Source organism: Dromaius novaehollandiae, chromosome 1, assembly GCF_036370855.1.
Source record: "Dromaius novaehollandiae isolate bDroNov1 chromosome 1, bDroNov1.hap1, whole genome shotgun sequence".
NCBI classification, from domain to species: Eukaryota; Metazoa; Chordata; class Aves; order Casuariiformes; family Dromaiidae; genus Dromaius; species Dromaius novaehollandiae.
Window position 1 is genome coordinate 128,530,384 of NC_088098.1, and position 24,644 is coordinate 128,555,027.

Consider the following 24,644-nt stretch of genomic DNA (forward strand, 5'->3'; position numbering starts at 1 on the left):
TGAACTGGGTTAAATTTAGACTTCACAGATCACTTAATAATAATGCACAGGAGATGCAGAAATAAATTGTTTCTACTTATTTTTATATTCATTATGAAGACCTCAGATGTGTTCATAAGGCCATATTGCTGTTCTGTTTGCTACCCATTAAGCTTTAAAGCAAGGAGTTAAAAATGTTTATGGAATACAATGAGGAGGAAAATTCTGTACTAGCCAGTGAGCTCATAAATGTTTAAAATCATGAATAAATATATATGTAGTATCTCATATATTTGTACATATCTGTATATGTACATATATACATATATATCACACCAACTGATTTTATTTTATGCTATCTTTTAGTATTATTCCTTTTTATTCTGGTTTGGGATATGTATCTCAAATATATGAATCCCATTCAAGAAGATATACTAAATATTTTGAATACAAGAAGTACTGCTTGTGAAAACATTTGGGCTGACAGAGAACTTTCTACTTGAATTACCTGAATTCAAATAAGGCGCTTGAGCAAAACTTTACCCATTTTTCTACATTACAACACAACTATGTATGTGAGAGAGATTTCAGATGCAATGAGTGGTTCACATGCCAATTAATGACCGGCAATGGTTTGGGTTTTTTTAAACTTCAGTTCCAATACGGGGCCTGTCATTGCAACAGACCATCTAGCACATGTAGTCAAAGATTTTGTCATTTTTTGCGGAGAACGATGGAGTTACCAGGTATACATATCAGGAGAAATACTGTTGGACTACTAGGCATGATGATCTTGCGCCTCAAAGAAATGTTGCTGTACATTTTCTCTTTGTATGGCTACAGATGTTGCTAATAATCGTAGCAGTAACTAAGCTTAAAAAGTAAAATAGCTGAGCCCTGCTAGTTAAACGTGATGTTTCTATCCAGTAGTGATCTGGAGGACAGCAGTCAGGAAAGCAGCCTCCTGGCCTGCAGTGCAGTTGAAAAAATTGTATGTGTTCTTACGCGTTCTTTCACTCCACTTCTGCCCCTGATAATTTGCAGCTAATACGTCTTCCAACAGACTTGTGTTTCTATCTGACCATTGTTTCAGACAGGATAGGATATTCCTTTTAAAAAAATTGTAGCTGGGAACCTCTTAACTATTGAACCTTCACTCTATTTTTGGTTTCATGTTTTATCTTATTTTTTTTTCTTAAGGTGCAAAAGTATCTGTTCCACAAACAGAATGTTCTGAAACAGCCTTAAAGCAAAGCCTCCTCTTCCCTTTCCCCTTCCTTTTGCTTGCCTTTTGTTGACCACCTTGCTCAGAGTTTAAAAAAATTTTTTCAAAAGTTCAGCATCATCCTTACCACAGAAAAATTGTTATGTTATGATACTGAACTTAACTGTGCATTTAGCACTGTTATCTAAGGAAACTGCCACACTCTTAACTTTTTTATTAACTTCATGGCTCTTACAAATGGAAAGTTGTCACCTCCTCCTTCAAAGTCCTAAACCAGGTATTTCTTAAAGAACAGCCAAAGCAAATTAATCATTAGTTGTTTTCTGTCAGCCGTGTCAGCACTCGATACTCAAGATCAGCTACTAGTATTTTTATTTTTCTATAATTTTAATAGAATAAATTCTTTATTGTTAGGATATGCTGTAAATATACAGCTGCAGACAACATTTGATACCCTTGTAATTTATCTACATTGTGCAAAGATAATGCAAGAAAACCCCTGTTTATGTGGAAATACTATAGTTTATCTGTATGTTAATTATTTAGCTTACTTTCTCTATGTAGCTTACAGCCAGAAATTACCTTTTTCATACTGATATTACAAATCTTAGATCCAATTATGTCCATCTTCTCTACCAAACAAAATGCTTTTTTTTATTCCTATAGAGAGCTCTGTGAACAAAACCGATAAGGACACCAAGTCTATAGCTTGCATTTTAAGGTGCTACATGTTGTGTGAATTTTTTGTGGGTTGTTCCATTGCAATGCCTTCTGGTTCTGTGTTGCTTCTCAGGCATTCTGGAAGGTGATAGTTTTTAGAAACTCCACAGCAATTTTGTCAAGTCTTCTGGGAAGCTTTGCCCATGTGTTTGCAATAGCATAGAAAAAGGTGTCGATGTGTTTAGTTAGCTAGTGACTGATGGAATTGCCTCTGTGAACTGATTACACATGAAAGTCAAGCTTTCAGCCTTGGACACAGTCTTGAAAGTAGAGCGAGCAGATAATGTGTGATCTTATTAGAAGAAGCAAGAGGAGGGCTGCAGAAAAGGGTGATGAGACAAAGCAGCAGACTAGAAGAAGTCTGTCATATGAAAAGAACTAAAGGCAAGATAGGATCATGATGCATGGGCTGACAGAGAACTTAATGAATGAGATTGGCCTGAACTACATCAGCCAAGGTTTATAATATCCTGTAAATTAACGTTGTGGTTCTCTGAGAGCCCTGGGAGTGCTTCCGCTTCTCAGCACATTCCAGCTCGGTGCTGAGTTGTGCTGCGTCCTGCCATTTTCTCTTCTCCATGGCTTTCCATGGGAAGAAAATTTTGACTGGCAGGCCTGAGGTAACTATGAACAGGCGAAGAACCAGTACTTCAGGATACACACTGGAGCTTGCTTGCTTCACGGTCTATATGTCTGTCGCCTGAGGGACTTGATATGGATGTCTTCTGCTGTAAACTGGAGAAAGAACAGTTAGGGCATTGTACTTTAATTTAGAATTCTTTTTCTTGTCTTGTGTCACAAGATTCTTTGCTAAGAGTCAATGCAAGAATCTTCTCCTACTGTAAACCTTTTATGGCTGCTTTTGGCTTTCTGGAACTGAGTGAGGGACAAAGAGAAAGAAAAGAATAAAATCATGGATCAGATTAGTTAGCAGAGATTTAAGGTGGAAGCCTTATGCTCAGAAAATGTCCTTGTCAAAGGAGGCTCTCTGAGATGGTAGACAGCAGTGTGTGTATCAACTGATTTTAAATATTAAATATAAAAAGCATATAGATATTCAGAAGATTGTGATGTATATTGATATATTTACCATGTTAAAAATTCCAAAAAAATCATTGGGGTGTGGGATATGTTTGGTTTTTGAAAAAGCTAGATAGCCAGATGAAGCAGAAACTTATGTTTGGTGCATTGAATTGGTGAATCGTTTTAATCTTTTGCATCAATGGAAAAAGGACTTTTTAATAAAAATAAAGCTTGGAAATACTAAAAATACACATTAGGAATGTAAAAAAATCAAAAACCAAAAAACACCTGCAAAAGACATGTGCCAAAGTCAGGTCCTGGCATGCTTGTAAGGAAACATGAAACACTAGCTACACTGCAAATAATAATCTTCTATACATATTTTTAGCACCCCGCTTTCATCTTCCTCTAGTAATGTGGTCTTAATTCCAACTTTGTTAGAGATACTATGGTTCATAAATATTCATCATTTAAAAGAAATTAAGTAGATTTTGTTTTAAAGTCAATATTGAGTTTGTTAATGAAAATGGCTCAGTTAATTAACTAAATGGCATCCTAAACTGAACTTATATGAAACTCTTTCTTACATTGATTGTTTTTCATGAAGAAATGATGTGTAAAAATTAACTTCTTCGCCTTCCATTTTAAATCATTCTTCTGTACATGCTGTAGAGAAGGTGATTTTAAGCAGATAAAACTTTCTGAACAGTGGCTATAAGAACTGCTATTTTAAGTAATCATATTACTAGTTTTATGGGAGTGTCACTTGTGAGTCATTCTTAAGTCCTGATTGTATTGAATAGTTCTTATGACTTTAGTTGTTTCTTTTTTATCCAGATCCTGGCTTGGACAATATAGAAACCTGATTTCAGTCCAGTTGTGCTGTGGGCTGATTGCAGTATAATCACCTATGTAATTTTTTTCCTATTTGCATTTTAGCAAAAATGGGATAGTAAACCAGAAGCTGTTGTTTGTTTTACATTCAGTAAGGAAAGTAGTTTGTATAGAGAGCTGTATGTTCTCCATTTTGCTATATGCAAACAATGGTGAATTTTTTACAACCTGACACTGCCAGTTATCACACAATAGGAGCCCATTCTTATGAGGTGCTTTGTATAGTCAGAGGGACTCTTCCAAGCCAGGAGTGCAAGAAAAAAACATCCTAACAGTCTTTACAGGCCCCCCACAACATACTTTTGCTTATATTCATTTCAGTTTATCATATTTTGTATATCAAGGAAGCTAGATTTTAACTGAATATCCGATTTGTCAAAATAAGATCCATTTATAAGTGCTGCTTTGTTATTGAGAGGCCAGTGAGAAAGCTAGCAAGAGAAAGCGAATATTTTATCTAATATTAAAAAAATAAGAGAGAGAGAAAAAGTCGGGTAGGAAACATTTCCACTTCTGTTAAAATTTTGGAGATTTGGGTGTTTTTTTTTTCCTTCCTTTCTTCGTTAAAAAATCTGCCCTGTTTCTTTTTTTTACAAAAGATGTGTTGCAGAGATGCATGCCCTCATCTATGTTCCCAGGTAGCTGGGAAGTAACTGCATTATCTTCTCTTCAGTTATTTCGGTTAAATAGGAAATGACCTTGATGTTGACTTGTGAGACAGAGGCAAAGTATTCAAAATCAGGCATTGGTCACTTGAAATATTATGTATGTGAGTCATTTCAGTGGCTTTGCTTTCTTTTATCAGGTGGCAGCTACTGATAATTATGATGCTTTCCTAATCATGTAATTTATCGAGTTCTTCCACCTGCAGCAACATATCTGACCTTTGTAAAACTATTCCCCACTGTTAAAATGTAACTTACTATCTCTACGTAGTTATTTTCAACCTTTTGGTTTTGACTAGGTTTCTGACTTACAGAATTGAACTGTAACTTCACAGTTATTATTTTAGTTGATACTGAAATCTCCTTTCTCGATTTTCATAAGGAATTAAAAAGAACAGAGACCAAGGAATATGATGTAAAACATCAGTTCATGTACCTTACGGAACTTCTTCCTGCCCTTTATACTTACTATTATTGTGCTAATTGGTGTCACTTTCCACTTGCTCAGCTCTAATTCATCCTGTAGTACATGCACACACCTGTATGTGTAGACTGAAAAATAAGTATCTAAAGGTAAAGTAGGAAATAGCAGTGGAAGACCGGAGCACATAAAATGGTGAGGAGATGCAGGTGACCAAACTGAGCAATTGTATGGTTTTTTACCAAAGTGACCAGATTGGAGTAGGGGTGAAGAGAACCTAATAGTGGATCATTTAGGCTTCTTATGAAGGAAGATCATCCAAGGCATGAGATTCCAGTGGAACAGAAACAACCACTGGAAGTACTTCTAGAATTTATGAGGAGAAATAATGAAAATATATAGATAAAGATTTTGAAATAAGGCAATTACTCAAATTTCACAAGGTATTTTTGTGTTTCCAAAGTTGTTTTTCCATTTTTCTGCTGTTATTTTATTTGTATCTTAAAGTCTTTTAATAAAAAGAGTAAAAATACACAACACATAGAACTAAATAACTGAGAAAACGTCTGACATTTTAAGATTAGAAGACCTGTGTCAGTTTGTAAAATTAGGATCTTCTACTGTTTTCCAATGTAGAGCTTAAATCTTTTCTATTATTCAGATACTAAGCTCCCAATTAGTCTAACTTAATTAACACTTGAACTAAAGTACAAAATTTTAGATGCATCACATGCTTTAAGAATTATGTTTTGACACGTCGTTGAAATTATGTAGTCCTTTGATGCTGAATTTTTTCTTTGAAGGAATAATCCATACTTTTATGGTTATTTCCATTTTCAAAATAACTTTTTCCTTTGGTTGCACACCAAGGTGTGTTTTCTGTGCTGATCTGCTGCCAAGTAAAGCAAAGTTGAAAATACTCATCCATGTGCAAAGGAAAGAGCTGGATTTTAGAAAGCTGTGCCAATTAGAATCATTCTTTCTTCTAATTTTTTTCTTTTGTATCCTGTCTTTCATGCCAGTGTGTAACTGTCTTTACTTTCATCAGACCTATATTCAGACTTGGGCAGATTTGAGGGAAAGCATCTACGTGTTTGCCCTGTTTTTCTCTTCCGCAAGTGTCAATTTAGGGCTAGTGTTTGCTTTGGTTTTCCCCCTTAGGAGAGGACATCAACCCTCCTCTGATAAAACCTAACAGCCTTTCCTAAATGGGAGGGAAGGAGATAAAATATGAAAGGGGATGAAACTGAGGAGACATCAGATGGTTACCTGAGACAGCAAATGAAAAAAAGCTACGTGGGTGAGAAAGGGGCCAAAAAGTCAAAAATGTAAAAAAGAGAACTGGAGTGGGATACTAGTCTGTGCTCACACCTCCCTGGAGGCATCCAAGGAACCAGGAGAGAGAGCCCAGAGACTGGAGAGGGCAATGAATTGGTGATAGGTCCCACTGGCATGAGGGTCCCGCCTCAGGAGTGGGACTCTTTCTCCTGGAGCTATGAATAACCTTCTCCAGGGTCTGGAGAAGCTTGTCAAGGAGTTCTCATAATTGATGGGATTTGGAATGGGAAGACTGTAAGTAAAAAAATAGGGAAGTCTGAAGGGGCTGGAGGGGGAAGGCAGCCTGATGCCCCCTATCTCCATGTGTGCCTCTGTTCTTCTCTGCACCGGGGGGCACAAAGAGAGAGACCCAAAGAACATGCTCATGTCCATTACACGATGGAAGATTTCCCATGTTATGTTTCTGGTGTGCTGCAGAGTTAGCCGAGGAAACACACTGTCCCACCAGAGATAGTCTGCAGCAGTACCGTGGCTTGATAGGAGGACTGGTAATTCCCTTAATCTCATCAGATTGTAATTTGATCAGCCATCTTGACAGAGTTTAAAAACAAATAAGAAAACAAAAAAAAAGCCCTGAGATCCAGAATCTAAGAATCTGTGTTTTCCACATAATAGTATGTAACACGTTACCTGGAAAAGGTATTTCCTTGTTAATGTCTGCTCAAATCTCATTCTTACGTGCTCATCTGGAGCGCTAACCTTTCGACTTTGAGGAAATCCTTTGTTTACATGTTTGTTTATTGTTGCTTCTCTTTTATCTCTATGGTAACAGTAAATGACATTAAATTCCTATATGTAATGAACTGATTTATATTGATCCAGACTTTTTTTTATTACTTCAAAAATATTGTAATCATATGTTTCTGCTAAAATTTTAGCCCAAGAGCCAATTTTATTGTGATAAGTGACTGCATTTACTTATATCACAATTGACCTCTTACTATAGGTGGGATTTATTTTGCTTTCTTTTTTGTGTGATTCTTTTTGAAAATAACAGGTTCAACTACAGCCAGTCATCAAAAACTAATCTCTCATCTTCTGCTGCTGTGGTTTGAATATATCTTAGTATATAATCAGTTATATTTTTCTTCTTTCAAAAAAACCTCTCCAAATTTATGTTTGTCTGTTTTCTGATACAACCAATATGCTTGATAAAGATTAATGGAACCAGATTAATATAAATTTCAAACCTTCAGAGATCAGCTTGGATTTTTATTATTTTTATCCTATGATTACCTGTTTACTTCCAACAATATTTCTGTGGAACTTGTTTGAGTTAATGTTAAAGCTACTAAACATTAGAGATTAACATTCAAAAGTTGTAAGAAAGATGAAACTAATCTTCTGTGAAATTAGGCCAAGGTCTGCACAGAGATTTACACATAAGGGAAATGAATGCATTTTTAATTGCTTTCTTTCACATCAGGGGCCATTTTGGAAAAGCAGAGTTTTTATTTTATTTAACAAGATTAAGAAGATACAGAAAGTGATTTGACTTACTGGTCCATTTTTGTTAGAAAGGGTATTGTGGCGTGGCTACAGTGAACAATACAAATTATTTAATGTATGGCAAATCAAGATCATGAATTACAAATATCATTTAAGTATGGTCTAATAAATCATATATAGAATATATAGAGATGGGTTATTTTAGTACCAACAAATCAGTATTTTCAAACAGAATTTGTGAGGAAACTTACATATCATGAGACAGTTGTTTTCTTACCATTCCCTACGCTGTTCTTTTTTAGAAACCTTCATTGCTTTCCTGTCTATGGTGGATTTAGATTTATTGTCTTCCCTAAATAGTGTCATTAGGGATTAGAAATTAGTGCACATCAGTAATACTTTTTAGCCAGGCAGTATGTTAGCAATACTTCCATTAAAACAGTTTAACTCCACAGGGAATTTGCATTTTATTGTGTTTATCAGAAACCTCTGGTGTTTTGGTACTTTTAAAAGAAGTGTTTCAGTAAAAATGTGTGCTTAGAAACAATGAACATAGAAAAACCTCATTTTCTTAGTATAGAAAGCTAACCAAACTTCTAGGCTGATTTTAATAGTTAATTGCCATATTTTCCTATCTCTGCTTAGCCCTTATATTTGCTGTTGTGATTTTTTTTTAAGTAAACATGTTTTTTCCCCCTAATATAGGTTTGTAATGTTGCCCATAGTGTCGTATAGAGACACCTCACCTCTCTAGCTATAGAAAAGAACCTAGCGAGGACATGGAGCTTTGGGCTGGCTTATTTATTTCCAAGCTGTCCCTATATTTACTCCAAATGCTTCAGCGCTGTTGGATTTGTACTATGCCATTCACTGAGTCTTAATTCCTAATACTGTTGGCACAGAAGAATGTGTTTGCTTAAAATCTGACTACTTGGAATGCAAATGAGAGAACCAAATGCACCGATCAGTATTGAAGATATATTTCTTCATTATTTTTCTTCTCTGTATGCATTTGCTCATCTATATTTGGACTCAACTGGCGATTCTAAACACCTTGTAAGAAAACACATGCTTATGAGTTTCCAGATTGAAGAGGACAAGAGAGGTTAGATATCATTCAAATAATCAGTTTCACATTTTTATATTTGCAGTTGCTCTCCCTGATTAAAAATTGAACATTAAAACCATTTCACATAATGAGAAAACAAACTTTTTGTGTACTACCTGTAAAATAGCAGAATAATCAAAAAACGAGAAGTCCGTTAACACCATTTTTGAGGAAAGAGAGCGTGCGACAGACTTGCAAGAAACTTATCATCATAATTTAGTGTTTCTACTCTCTTTCTACCCCTTCTTCCTGTCAGTGTGTAACATTTATTTATGTTTTCTTAACATTTTATTTATGTGTTTATATGTGTGGTGTTAAATTGTTTTATGTTGCATTTTTTTCCTCACAAAACCAACTTGTGATGTTTTTTCAGGTGTCCAAAGATCTTCCAGAGAAACAAAAAGAAATAGAGATTCTGCTAAAGGATTTCATCCAGCTTGAACATCAATTAAATCAGCTGATACTGTGGGTATCACCTGTCAAGAACCAGCTGGAACTTTATAATCAAGTGGGTCAACCAGGAGCTTTTGATATTAAGGTAAATTTTCTTTTCCTCTATTTTAAAAAAGAAATCTGTATTTTCAATGGTCAAAAAATCAGTTGCAGCATTAGCTGTATAGTCCTGTTAACTATACAACTTCGCAACATAGGTCAGCAGTAGCCCCCGCGAAGTTCTCTTGTATAAAAGATCTAATTCATTCAATTCTAATTCTGGTATTTTAAGGAAAATTCATTTATTCTTTTCTATTAAATGGTTTCTAGTGATTGGGCAGTTTAGAACCAATGACTGCAAGATGATATATTAAAGGTTCAATTATTTTTGCCTACCATTTTTAATGAAGAAAAAGCCATAAAAATTGATACCTTAAGGGTTGATACCTTTGGGTTAAGGAAGACAATATTTTAATACAATGCTGATTAAAATTCAAGCTATCAATAGCCATTTAAGCTGTTTTCATTCAAGTTAATATGATTAAATGAGAATCACAATAGCTAGGGCAATATCATGCTTCCCATACTTGCAAGAAAAGATATCTAACTGTACAGGTAATATCACAGATATCAATCAGCTGGATTGTCCAGTAGGTGTGAGCAAAGGATTTGTAATCTGATCCTTGATATGCATTTACGTATAAAAAATGCATGTTTGTGGGTTAGTGGGACCAAAGAAATGACAGAAGAAAAGCAGTGATTAGGATCAGGTGGCCAGCTAGGTTTGAACTTAGACTTTTGGCTTTGTGGTTTTCGTCTATGTACATATGGGATTTTCCTCATATAAACTAGGAGAATCTTTAATGTACTATTGCTTATTGAAATCCATGAAATTTTTTGGTTTAGCTGAGCCTCATGGTCACCATAGCTGAGCATCATGGTCAATCATAGGTAAAGGTTAAACAGAAGACATGAAGTTTTGTTTTGGTTCTGATGATGCTACTCTCAGTGAAAAAGAAAACCCTGAAAATATTTAAAACTTTTCTTGCCTTGCATTAAATGGAATAATAGCTATTTCTGGAGATGTCTGCTTTTGCTGAGAATGTTTATTAAGTTCACTTTAATTCAGTTTCCTTTATGGAACTGTTTTAATGCCATAACACTTTTTATGTCATACAATCATATTATGTAAAACAGTGGATCTGAAGTCCTGCTGCAGTCCTGTAATTGACAGAATGAGTTCAGCAATGACTTTTATTCTCTTTTTAAAAGATAAAATTAGTATAGCTTTCTGCAAATGCCTGTATATACATAGTGAATGAGTGATGGAATTTTGCTTTCAAAGAAAATGATCTATGCTTATTTCCTGTATTTTAACACAAATTTTTAAACAATTCTTCCATTTTTGCTGATTTTCTTTTCCATTCCGTTTCTTTTATTTTTAGAAGAATTCCACTATTAACGTTTATATGAAGTAAAAGCAGGGCTAATTTGCTGTGAATTGTAAGATTATTGCTTTCCTTATTCCTTATGAAAGATATGTCCTGCTTAGCTGTTTTGATCCTCTTATGATGACATCACAGGAAAATTTTTGAGAAACTTTTGAAAGAATAGGAAAATAAATTGCACCTGTATTCCTGAAGGGGTAGATGAGATCATATATGTATTGAAAGGAAAGAATGGGAATAAAGAGCTCCAAAGGGAGGCAAATTAGCTCTGCCCTCTGCAAAACCCCCCACCATATGTCTTTCATAGATGGAGTTTAGATAGCTTAGATTTAAATTTTGACCAGTTATATTGTAGATCAAAAAAGGAAGTTGTTGATCTTATCGTAAGTGCGATAAGCAAATGCATCATACTAGTTTTTATCTGCACAGTTTGTATTATTGGACTGTGTTGTAGCGAGGTAGGCTTAACATCTCGAAATATTGTTGGCTCATGTTTTACCCATATTGTCATTTTCTTCAGAGAGAATCTTTTACATTAAAGAAGCTGTATTCAATATATCTGAAAGCAAATGGGATTATCATTTTTTTTAAGGTTAAGAATAAACATAGTAAGAATTTTGAGAAAGTTTATCATGACAAAGCACACAACAAAAAGGAGTAAATATAATTCAGGAAAGCAGCGTATTCATGACAACATCGAATTTATACTTAACTGTAAACCCTTATTTCTGTCCCAGGCTAACATGCTACATTTGGTCAAGCATGTGCATACATACTCTCTTGAAGTGCTGTTGAAATGGTCAGATTTTCACCCCTATATTTTTAAATTACTGTTCTGTGTAGCTACTGTTAACCTTTTTTAAAAAAAAAAAAAAGTAATGACATCCTCATGCTTACTTATCAAAGGGATATATTCAACAGAATCTTCTGTTCTGGTGTTCCCAAACAGTATAGAAATATATAGCATTTTTTCTGCTTCTGCTTTAATTCTTTCGACAACATCCAGAGAACTGTGAAGTATCTTGTGTAGGAGTTAATATTTCCTTTTTTTCAGAAACAAGCATGACTGTTGCTCACCTAATAGAATGAAAATTCTTAGAAATTCTTAGAATTCTAGAAAAGAATTCTTAGAAATTCTTAGAATTCTAGAAAAGAATTCTTAGAATTCTTAGAAAAGAGGTGAGATGAGAAATTTTACAAAGTAAGGCTCTTATTTGGTATTCTAAAAACCTGTAAGATATGAAGAAGCAATTTAAAATTGCCAATATGACTTATGAATACAGCATCTGAGTCAAAAAGTCCAGGCCCATTTAAGTACTAGGGAAAACCTCATTATTATTGTTACAGGGTTTGGCATAGTTGCTTTAAAAAAATAATTTTGATTTTAACTTGAACCAAGGCATTATCTTTTATGAAAATTCTGTTAATGTTCTTCATTCTGTTCCTTAGCCTTCAAGGCAATTTTCTTCCCCTTCTTCCTCGTTCATTAAATTCTCTCTCATGTCTTTTATTTTCTATGATATGTATCTGGGATAGGTAGCAGGGAAAGAGGACATGAACGTGTGATCATTTTAAATGAATACATAAGATAGCTTTAATAAGTTACCAGTCTTATATTAAAATAATATTCCTGTTTTACAGTAAGTTTTTTGCATTCCTACATCTTCGTAGCAAATTTGAGTTACAGAAATGTGTGAGAGTTGCAGAAATGTGCATCCAGAGTGATCTATTGCTGCATCCATGGCCCAAGTTAATCTCTGACCAGGGCTGGGCATCGTCTCAGACGTTTGCTGCAGTTTGGCTCAAGCCAAAGTCAAGCCAGAAGCAGTGTTCCATGTTTAATGGTGTGGGCAGTCATGCTGCAGAGCTTGAGTATGTGCCCTCTCCCTGTGTAGTTCATTATTACAGGCATCACGTAAGAATTCAGGGAAAGCTGCCAATTGGTTATTTGAAAGGCAGAGATTTAGCACTGTTGGCATGGTTCATTCTCTGCATCGCTTGACTCAGTTATGCTGTCCCCTTCTGCTTGTAGATTAGGATTGTATCATCAGCTGTATGGTCTTGTCCGAGGGTGTTAACTGTTTGCTTCCATGTAAGATAGGTTATGGAGATGACAGCACTCGATCTTGGGGGAGTAGGACCAGTGATAATGCTACAATCTTTGATTTAGCGTTTTTTCAGTTACTGAAGAGAGGTGCTTTATGCCTTTGCCCTGCTAGGTACCCTCACAGTGCTGAATCACATACTACCATTCGTAATGATAGTGTCCAACCAATGCTCTGCAGCCTACGTATGTCATGGATTTCAAAATCTCAAGTGGTGTGCAGCCCTTTCGTTAGCATAGTATGATATAGTGTATGTTCTTGCCCAGTGTGATATAAACAGTACTTAAGAGTCTTTGCCCGTTCCCTCACATTAGGCTGTTGGGCACTACAAAGGCCATTTATAAATGCTTTCTTAGAGAGGCATTTGCAGATGAATAATTATATAGCATTACATCCACCTGCTCCAGCCCTACAAAAAATGTATAAGGATGTGTTGAATGGTGATGAGTTTGAAGATGTTGCTCTATCCTGAGGTAAAACACAGAATTGAGGAGTAGCTAGCTGTTTTTTCTAACATGCCCAGCACTCACTTCTCACTCCCATCCTCTTTGAACTTTCTATACTTAGTGTGTGTGGGAGCGACTTTCTTCAAAATGTTTTCAGGTGCTTAATACCAACTGTTTCCTAGATTTTTTTACTCAGTCTAGCATGGAAGTAGACAGTATAACAGGCAGAGCTCCATATTTCTACGCTGTGATGCAGTTAGGAAACAGGAGATGAGAAACTGCAGAAGTAAAGAGATGGGACATGATCAGCATGCTCTTTAGTCATGGTAGGGGTTCTTCTTGGAGTACATCAGAGTACTATCCTTTTCCTGGCTGGAACACTTCACCTCAACTGAGGTTTTGGCAAGCATCTTGACTGCTAAAATACATACATATTTCAGTTTGTAAAGCACAAATAATGGTGAGAAAAATGTAAACATTATGAGATTGTTTAAACAAAACATAGAAAAAAGAAACAATTTGTTCAGACTCCTTATATCAGCATTTATTAAAAAATGCATTCCATGCCGAATCTTGAATCCTGTTTTCTTTCGCCCTTTCTGCTTTCATAGCTCCGTGCTTCCTTTTAAGAATTACAACATGGCTCAGGAAACCCTATTATATTTTATGCCTATATAATTTTTCTTCATAAAACTCTCTTGACTGCATTTTAGAGACTGCAATGCCACAATTAGACCCCAGGCCTCCTGTTAGGCACCATAATCTAAGTGGTGGTTTCCAAAATCCCAGGTAGGTTTTCATAAATCAAGCATTTCTCAACAAGTACCAGTAGAGGAAGAAGTCCTTATTTCCAGGAATTAGAAAACATCTGTAGCAGTATATGATTTTCTTTTGTTGTTAATCCTTAATAATTTTCTTCTACAAACAATTAAAGATTAAAAAAAAAAAACCTGTCTGAATATATCAACCTTGAAATGCATATTTGCAAACTACCATTTAAAGTGTTAGGATAGATCTTAGTTCTTTACAAGTTAATTTGCGGTGTTGCATAATTTTATTACCACACAGACATAATCTTCCTTCCTAATAATGGCAAAATACAGGCTGCTACCTATATGCATGGTGAAGGCATGAAATCCGCATCTATAAGAATTTCTTGACTCTACTGATACTTGTGAACACTGGAATACTGTGACAGGTTTACAGTGTATCTTCAGTGTATCTTCATGTGCTGCTAGAACATATTTCATATTGTGCCTTTTACAACTCTTTGGACTTTTCTAGCTTTCCAGGCTAACAGTCTGACCTCTTCTAGTATTCTGTCTTTGACCTGGATTACTTTCATTCTTACACCTATTTTCCATGATTTGGTATCCTTACTTCACAAATTTAGTCAGCTGAAATCATTATGAATTTCTAATTTAAGATTAACAAAATGGTACAAAGAAAATGCTGCAAAAAATGTCTACGGTATGATATAGAAATGACTGAAATACTTAACAGTACAGCTATGTTTACAGTATGGCTTTTGTCAGCACTGGTGTTTAAATTACTGGTGTGATAGCAAGCCTGCTCCCTGATGGATATAACCATGCCAGTAGACACTTCAGTGTAGAGGTATTTAAGTTAAGCTGTTACTATGTAGCTCCTTTTGACATGCTAGTACTTCTTTACCAGTATTTTGCCAGTACTGCTGAAGTGCTGCTAGAGTGAAGCCCATTTTCCCAGACTTGCTTTCAGTTTATGCTGAACAACTTTATTTTTCTTAGCAGTTTATTCTTTCTTCATCAATAAAAAATCACTACTAAGGGTGTGCATTTTGCAACTCCAGAATGTTCAAATTTAATCTCTTTGCTTGTTGTATCAAATGTTGCCACAGTCCTTGAAGTCTTAGGAGTAAACCTGAATCCTAGGAAGTGATAGCTGCCCTTCAGCAGTTGATGCAACCATGATTGCTCAGTGCAAATTAGGGGTCCTGCAGGATAACATGGATGATATCAGTGAGAGAACTTTGGAGCAGGGAATTGTATTTAGCCTTTTCGGATCTGTCTCGACCCGGATTGAAAAAGCACTTAGCTGCACTTGTGCCTTGCTTCTTGGCCTCCCTGGTGGTAGCCTTGCTTCAAGTAAGTAGTTTGAGATACATTTCCCATAGTACTGCAGCAGTTCTTTGGGCTAGAAATGTATGGGGAGAGGATGTCAGACTGAAAGCAGAGGATACTGGACTAACAGCAGAGCAAACCACAGGGCAAGGATTGAGGTGTGGACATGCACACACTTCTAATGGTTTGGTCTTTACTTTAACCCAGACATCCTTGACAAACATTCTGCCAGGTATTCTTTTTGTCATAAATATTAATATAAACAAAAGCCTAAAGCCTGAACAAACAACATAAACTGTTGGAATGTCAAAAATTTATATTGAAGACATTATAGGCCAGAACAGTTATAGCTATCTCATGATATGTGGCAACCTTGCAGCTGAATTTGAACAGATAGATAGCTATTTTTCATCCATCAGAGATGTGCATAGAACTATTATAGCTGGCTTGATACAAGGCCAGCAGGTACTGCTCTGATCACCCAATCTGTCCTGCTGTATAAAATAAATGCTTTTGGATTTCTGAATTATTTCCTACTTCAGCTGCAGCATATGCTTTAGGAAAACAAACAAAAATGAAAGTGATTCCAAAATTCGAGGTATGGACAGTTATCCACTTCTTGTGGTATATTGCTTCCACAGTTAAATTACAGTTGATTTAAAAACCTGCACATTGATCCTAGGCTGAGTTTGTTCAGCTTCATCTTTCTGTCACTGCTTTGTTTGCCAGACCAAAGAGAGATCTAGTACTGCATTCATAGCCGTAACCAAGTTTTCTCTTAAACCCTGTTTGTTAAGCATCAGTATTATAGTCCTAATTCAGATAAGAAGGCAAATGTAGAGTATCTAATTAGTATTAGTTCAAATTATTTTTGTGGTCCTGATAACAATGTGATTATCTTTAATCACAAGCTTATTTTAGCTGAAGTCAGCTGATCAGAGTCTAAGTAGGTGGCAAATGTTAATATATTGGAAGGTATAGTCAATTCTGGTTTGACTTCTTAATGAAATATTTAAGGACACGCGAGAGCACCTGGAAACTTACTTATTCATATTCACCTGTACAAATTTCTTATACATAATCTTTTTAGGGATACGTTATTCTGATCATATGGATATAGACCTACACTTTACACTTTGAAACAGCTTTGCCTAGGGCATAAGCAGTCTGTGGAGCTCCAGAATTATGGCTAAAAAGTTGTGCAACCACTGATCTTTTATTTCCTCCTACTGACTCTTATGCTGAGATTTGTTAGCTTCACCTGCAACAAAAAGAATAAGGGGAATCCTGGAAGTGAAAGCAACTCTTGGTGTTCCACTAGCTCAAAAGAGACTTGTTTGGCGGCTTAAGAAAATACCTTCAGAAAGTCTAAACAGCTCTTCCTCTCAATTACTGTTGGTTTCTTTCCCCTAAATACTTATGTCCTCTTAATCCTGTTTAATTCTACTCTATTTGTTGTTAATTTTTATTTTGCTATTTTTTAAAAAAATTATGAAATGCTATCATAGGACCCCAAGTCATCAAGAACTTTGAGTGGATGTTTCTAGCCAGGATTTAGGTGAACAGAACTAGATTAACGGGGCTTTCTTCGATATATAAAAATCATAATGACTGGATAAGACAGAAGAGAAATAAAAGCCTTCCTGTCACAGCCTACCACAACTGTGTATAAGATAGAATTAACGTTCTGCAGTCTGGTACATTGGAGTGCTAAGGCTTTAGAAAAATACCTTAAGGCACAAGTTAAAGGGTTTTTACATTAAAATAAAAGAACCACCTTATAGGTACATGTGTGCATGCACACATGTAAGTTGTATCGTGTTGAGACTGAGAGAACAAGGAAACATTAGCTAAAGTATTTTCTTAAAAACTCAAACATGGAAACTGTAATGTATTACATATAACTGTAAAGTAAGTGTATTGTGTAGTAAACTAGAGATAAGAAAAGCTTACAAATAGGCTAGTGCTAATATTTTTTAGTTGCTGCTATTTTTTTAGCTGTTACTATGGGTTACTTGCTTTGATATTTAGATTTTGAAATCTATGGGTCAGTATTTCTCTCTACAAAGTCGAGAGTTCTGAGCCTTCTGGAAAATTAATCGACGTTTACAGATTTCATTATTCCTGCTAGATTAGCATAATAAAACATATTGATTTTATTTCTTTGCTGTCCAGAAGAACAGTCCATAGAAAACCACCTTAATAAACCAAAAAAACAAGTAACTAATACTTTTGATAGATATTACTACTGATAGCAATCTTCAGTTAATTTCATTTTCAAGTAAACGTTCATCCAGTAGGGAACATTGAGTTGCTGATACACAATTAAACTTTATTCGGTGCATACCTGATTCAAAGATCAAAATTTGAAGGAGGAGAAATGCTGCAGAATGAATTGAACAGTAACATTTTAGTGGATAAAATAGTTACCAGAAAGCATTCTAATCTTGCCAGCAACTGAGGTCCTTTAATTATGATTTTTGAATATCAGTTGTCCAGAAAATAAAGACAATGTAAGGAAAAAATAGAGTCAACTTTCTGAATTTAATTAAAATCATGTTATTTTATATTTTAATCAGGTAGCAGTGCTCAGATTTAGTGAAGTTAATATGCCATGTTTACAGAATTTAGATAGGTAAAAAATAATTGTCATTTATTTACACTGTGATGGGTAATGCAGAGTGCCAACCAAGCACACTGATAATGAATGAGAATTGGAAGCTGTAGCTTTTCTTGAAATGCAATTGCATATATTGGCAGTGTTCCTTGCGTAGAAGGGTAGGAAGCATTCATAAAGTCAGAGGCACTGAGCAGTTAGAATTTGGCTTGACCTCATTCTTATTTCCTCACAATTTTGCAAGCAGATAGAAAATAAAAATGTAATTAATGCCGAATATCTTGATGAGAAAGTATAATATGTGTAAAAAGGGAATTACTGCCTTTCTGATATGTATTGTTTATGATATGAGGGGAATCATCCATTGTTTTAGATTTATCTGACTTTTTTTCTTTTGGCCTTGGCGTAGTTGTGATGGAATTATCTGCATGAGCTAGATTAATACCCCAAGCTTTCAGCTCAGCTGTCTCTCAGCTTGTCATTTATCTTTTTACTCACATCTTTTGCTGAGTTTGTGTCCAGCAGTTTCTCTCATGCATACTTTTCTTTCTGCCAGATGTGCCGTCTTGTGAGAAGAATGATAATGAGTTTTAAACCTTGTCAGTAAAGCAGAAAAATGTTAAGAAAAGTACCTATTCTTGCTTACTTGTAAAAATTTTCAGCATATATCTTGAGCATGGGTGCTGGGATTTGTACTCCAGTAAGTTCTGTGCGAGGCCAGTGAGGAATACTTGAATATAAGTCCCCGAAGTATAAGCCTGAGTGGGAATCAGTCCCCTGATATAGCTTCATCCCTTCTCAGGAGGTGCGGTAGAATGACCACGTGGAAGTGCGAGTCCTTCTCTGCAGCATGTGCACCTCCAATCTTTTGGCATAGTGGTCACACTTTTTGATCGAATTTTCATGCTTGTTTCCTGAGTTAGTACTGTCAGTACGAAAGATTATGTCTCCAGCAGTAGCATTTCTGGTGAAGCTATGTGATCTTACTGGACCTGGAAGTTTTCAGCCTAATACACAGACTGCTAAGTAAAGAAGGACAGTAAAGGCTGCTTTTTAGGTACAGCTGAGCCAATACTGGCCTTCCAATGTCAAATACTTTTCTACAAAGAAGCACCATTATAGCAACTTTTCAAGAAAATATCCAGTATTTCCTCAGTCTTTAAAAAAATGGTGCTCAAGGCACTTGATTGATATATTTGTTAGATCACTAAGAATATGTAAATGGAAGGTGCTGGAATGAGCAAGTTCTAGTTGGGTTTAGCTGGGACATATTAAAGCTCGCTTATCCTCAAAGCAAAAATGAAAAAGGAGTAAAATCCACCAAACTAATCTGTGCTTCCTTGATGGTCCTCTCAGTTAGCTTTATAGAATTAATACATTTAATTTTAAATAATCAAAAACTTCATGAACAGTTGTCTCAGATGTGAGCTTTAATTTAGAAAAGAATATTTTTTCTTTGTTATTCCTAAATACACTAGATAAATAAAAAACCTAAACTATCAGTCTCTTAAATATCAGCATATACTATAATGGAAAGCATAATTCTGTGGAAATAACTGAATTTTCCACTTCTGGCTTAATCCTGTCTCCTTTTCAAGAGAAATTGTTATCTTTTCTTTTATAGTGCAACAAAGGCATTAATAAACTTGAAACCTTGTATGTGGCCACTGAATACCAGATTGAGTCATGGTGCTTTGACTTTTCCATGTGTTAATCTGGGTGCAGTACAACTGGTTTTCCCTCAGTCCTAGATTAATTTTTTATTATCTTATATAATAATAAATAAGACTAAGAACAACAATAATAAACCAGTAAATTCTTAGTTCTAACAATCTGATTTACAGTTTTATTTTGCTGCAGATACTGTGCAAAATGGTGAAAACCACATTCTAAACAGTTCTAACCAAAAGCCTTAATGCTTTTGAATTTACAAACAACACAGAATTGGCACATTATGGACGAAAGATTTTTTCCTTAAGCAGTGAAATAGGAACCTTTAACTTCCCATAATAGTCTTAGAGCTTTAAAAATGTCAGATATTTTCTTCTTTTTGCCTGTTCCCTGGCTCCATATAAATAAAGCCTATCCAGTTATGTCTGCAGATTAGACTGCGATTCAAACAGAAAATCCTAGGTTACCTTTGTTTTGCTATTTTTGATTTTTTTGGATGCCATTTGTTTATTATGTAGCATTTGTCTATTATGTAGCATTTGTCTATTTGTAGCTTCCAGTAAAAGGCAGCTGGGGAATTACTGGCTTGAAAAAGAATAAATAAACCTATCCATTAATTTTCTCTTTCATGCTGATGTATTTGCAGTTTATTTTGCAAGAATATACAGGCTAAATCATTTTAAAAATCTGATTTTTTGAAGTAACAGTGCAATCTGTAATTCTCTTTCTTGCAAATAATCAAAGACCGTTTTAAGTATGGTGTTCTTTTTTTTTAGTTCTCTTTATAGAAAATAAGTAGTCTCTAGATGGTTTTACACTGTTTATACTTCATGTAGGATGAGCTACCCTTTATTCATAAGATAGGCACAAAGAAAACAGGTAATTAGCACCACATATAACAAATATCAGTCTATTGAAATGCTTTTCAAAGATTCTAATTTAATTCAATAGTCTAGATCATAACTGAAAATACCACTAACTCATAGCAGATTATAATCCACAAATTGGTACCAATTTTAGCACAGCCTGAATAGTGCCAAACAGATGTCAGAAAGACAAATTTGAGAAAGAAAAACCAAAAAAAAGAAACTTACATGGGTCCGTAAATTTTTTTCAATGCCTATATGTTTCATCACAGGAACTTTTCTTTTTTAACGCTAATTTCTTTCTCTTATACATATATGCCTCATCAGCTGTCTATTTTCTGAAAATTCACTTGCTGGTAGTCCTTGCTTACAGTAGAGAAATGGGGGTGAATAACAAGATCTAACTAGTACTGGTGGGAACATTTTGCATCTATTGTCAAAAGCAACAGCCTTTTATGTTGGGACTGCTGGGCTGTGCCTGTTTAACTGTCATTAAGGTATCTGTAGGTATGTAATTGGAGAGTTTTTGCAATATGTGACTGCAGAGTGAAAATTGTAGCTGTGGCACAACAACAGATCATTACCACTAGTAGAAACTGCTTCGAGTAATGGTTCAGAAACCAATATAGATGTAGAAGCAAATTGCATAAAGGCAAAATAGGCTAGAAAGGTTGCTTATGAATGGAACCTAAAATATGAAAACATGTTTACAGCCTCATAACCAGAAAATACATATTAGCACTTGCTAATATGTAAAGGCACTTGCCTGTGGAAAATGGCGAGTAAATGGTAATGTGTAACTTCCGTCCTTAAAAACCCAATAAAATATTCTTGGAAGTAATTGAATAAGGTGCATGTTAGCTCTGCTTCCAGAGTAGTAACTTCAGTAGTAACAAAAAGCCCTTTGGTAAGAGAATGCTAGAAGTTACCAGCTCATACTGCAAAAAAACAATAAGAAAATCATTGTGTAGCCCTTCTTTCTTTTCTTAGTCTCCTATGAAAGCTGCTTGAAAACTAGAATTTTAAAAGAATTTCCAGGCTCTCTTCCCCACTGAAATTTAGGTTGAAAATATTTCTCTTCAGTTTCATCAGATGAACTGAATTTAAGGAAATACTTAAAAGGAAATACTGAAAAACAAAAGAAGTGTCAAAGTATTTTAACTTTCAGTTTGTAGTATTTTTTCAAAATGCAAATAGGAATAATTTCAAATTAGAGTTTATCCAAGGTATTACTATGGGGTAACAACCAGCATTGATATCACTAGAACTGAATGTTGGGCAGAAAGTTGAAGTTTCATTTTCAATCATTGTCTTTTAGGATTTCCCTGATTTTTCACTCAGTGCATATATATATATATATATATATATGTATATATGGGGATTTGATATCTTTTCTGAATAACCCTATGAAAATTAAGTCTCCTTACCAGAGCTGAGGAGCTAGAAACAGTACTGGAGGACAAATGGACTTGCTCTGGACCTTTGGAAAGTTCTGCATTCCCTGGAGTTCCAGGGCTGTCTGTCCAGGAGCTGGGTGGTGGTAGGCCATATCGGCAGTGAGTATCTGAAAAAATCCTTTTTGGTGGCATCTCTTTGTCTGAATTTCATCCCCTTAGTTTTTCTACAGGGAGACGTGATCTGGGCTGTGACAAAGACTGTGTTAGATGTAGAGGTCTTGTGATTGTAGTTCCACAGCTAAGCTTTAGTTGAATTTTGCATTAAAAAGTACTGTTTCACTTTCTGAGTTATGTACTGTATTTCCTCTCATATTCTGCACTTAGTATTTGATTGCAGAATTAAACTTTTTAAATAATTAATCAAAGCCTCTTTTAACTAGCTTGGGTCAAAGTGCATGTACACAGTACATAGACTTCTGTGCATGTATAATGCACAGCATCTTTTCTCATCTGTGCTGGATTTCTTTTTTCTTTTTTCTTTTTCCCAAGGAAAACCAATGTAAAAGGTGCATAGAAAAATACTTATTTGTAAAAGATAAATACAAATATTCATCCGGGTTCATTCCGTTTTCCTCTATTTCTAGTTTGTGCGGCATAATATAAAAATGGATATATTAAGCTATCACTGCTTAATTTTTCTTTTGCCTTTCTGGATTTTATTTTAATAATATGCATATTACCACTATATAAATTTATGTTGTTTTTTGCTTTTAATACTTTATTTCCACAACTACTTAGTCTTCGTAATGATTCACTCTTTGGGATTTAATGGCCTGATTTTCAGATGTGCTGAGTTTCTCATGTTCTCACTGACTTGGATTTTTGGCTTCCCAGTGTTTCCGAAGTTGTGGCTGAATATTTCACATCACTGTTAGGCTAACTTGATCAATTTATAGCATTTAAAAAAATAAATTCTATCTCTGGGAAAATACTACTCTCCATTTGAGAACTTATGTGCAGAGAGAGCCATCTCAAGGCTGTAGATAAAACAGCCTAGGGCAGTAGACTACAGAGCAGTACCTAACTAGTTCCTTTGCTGTTGAAGGAAAAACTAGAGATGCTGTATTCCAACCCAAACAAACCCCAGCCTACTGTTTGCACAGCCCTCTGCTGATGGTGTTCTTTGCCCCTTAGCGTGGGAGGTAGTAGTGCCTGCTTCTCTGCCTCCTTTCTCCTAAGAAGCATTAGGAGTCAAGGCATCTCCTCTGGACCATCGGAGGAGGAGAAAGCTGTACTTTCTGGGAATTCTTCCAGGTCTCAGCCTTGCCACTTCCATACTACATTTGGGATAAAGATACTTATCCAGGGGGATTATGATGGAGGTAAATGACTCTAGATAAAGATGAGGATCTCTGGGTTGTGGAGGGGCTGAAAGGAAGCTTGAGGCCCTACAATTTAAGGCATGGTTGAAGAAAGGACACTCAGGATAGGGAGTGAGTTGGTGAAATGCAGAAATTCCTGTTCCCACTTTGAGCCCACTGAAACCCTGCTGACCCCTGCAAATCTTTTCCTCCAGATGATCTTCAAAACCACTCTGTGCATTCCAGCCATCTTACCTCCTAATCCTTTTGTAATGTCATTGGTCCTTCCCCCTTCCACATTCAGTTCCCCATCGCATTCCCTCCACTCCCTCCTTACTTTCTGGACTGCCACTCATCCTTCCCCATACTCTTCTCTACTTAAGCTGTCCTTTCCAAAGTTACTGTAACCTTGATTGTTGCCTACACAGGCAAAAAAGCTTTGAATAGGCTTTGGGTATAAGATTTATGCTTTTTAAAATTTTCTGTGGTGGTTTCTTGCCATATATTTAAAATAGTGCATTGTGTTCATTTTTGGCAGATAAAAATATGCCATCTTCAAAAAATTAAATAACTCTTTATTCTTAAAAATGACTTGTATTTGGGTTTTGTCCTTGATAAGATTTGAATGACAGTAGGAAAGCTGTCAACTCTTGTCAGTCACTTCATTATATCCTTGACAACAGGCAGTTAGAGAGTGACAGAGTAGCACAGCTGTGGTCTAGCAAACCTAATTGTAGATAAATAAAAGAACATTCACCCACATGAGAGAATGAAAGTGCCGACCAGACAATGCCGTGTTTTTCCTTCCATCAGCTTTCATTTGTCAGTGGCTGCTTGACAAGTTAGGCCAGAGAAGTCAGATTTTAACTCAGTATTGATTCTTCTACATTTTCATTTTGCTAGCATCCTTTTAAATGAGTTTTTGTACACAATAAGATTGTCCACATCAGCACATAAGGAATACATACCCAAGAGGTCTATCTCACTGTATTATATGACATCTAGGTCTGATTTGGCAAAAAGCTGAAATGTGAAAATTTCTGATGATGAAGATTGTTTGATTATGTAAAGTACTCCTGTTTTCAATGCATTATTAAGATCTGCAGTAAATGTCAATTCAATCAAGTCATAGAGCTAGAGCTTGATATTATCTGCATCAGTATATTCTCACTCTTTCCAGACATCTTTTTATGGATAAAGACCTGCTCAATGTTTTCTTCGTGAGCTTTGATCCTTTAAATTTTCAGCCACTGGTATCCAAACCTCTTTATCTCCCTTTGTGAAGCTTCACAGCTGTTAGAGAGAGATGCTAGAGATTGAATGTCTATTATGGGCAGAAAAATATTAGCTGCAAATGGATGAGGGAAGGTGGCAAAA

The 24,644-nt window shown here is 35.5% G+C and overlaps 1 protein-coding gene across 9 annotated transcripts in view; it reads left to right on the plus strand.

Annotated features, from left to right (window-relative positions):
* Positions 1-24,644, plus strand: part of DMD (dystrophin) — a 1,316,184-nt gene that overhangs the window by 893,164 nt on the left and 398,376 nt on the right. For all 9 annotated transcript variants that reach the window (XM_026096811.2, XM_064497835.1, XM_064497804.1 and 6 more), the window contains one exon: positions 9,196-9,360. In XM_026096811.2, the coding sequence (XP_025952596.2) occupies positions 9,196-9,360 (165 nt within the window). The remainder of the gene's footprint in view (positions 1-9,195; positions 9,361-24,644) is intronic.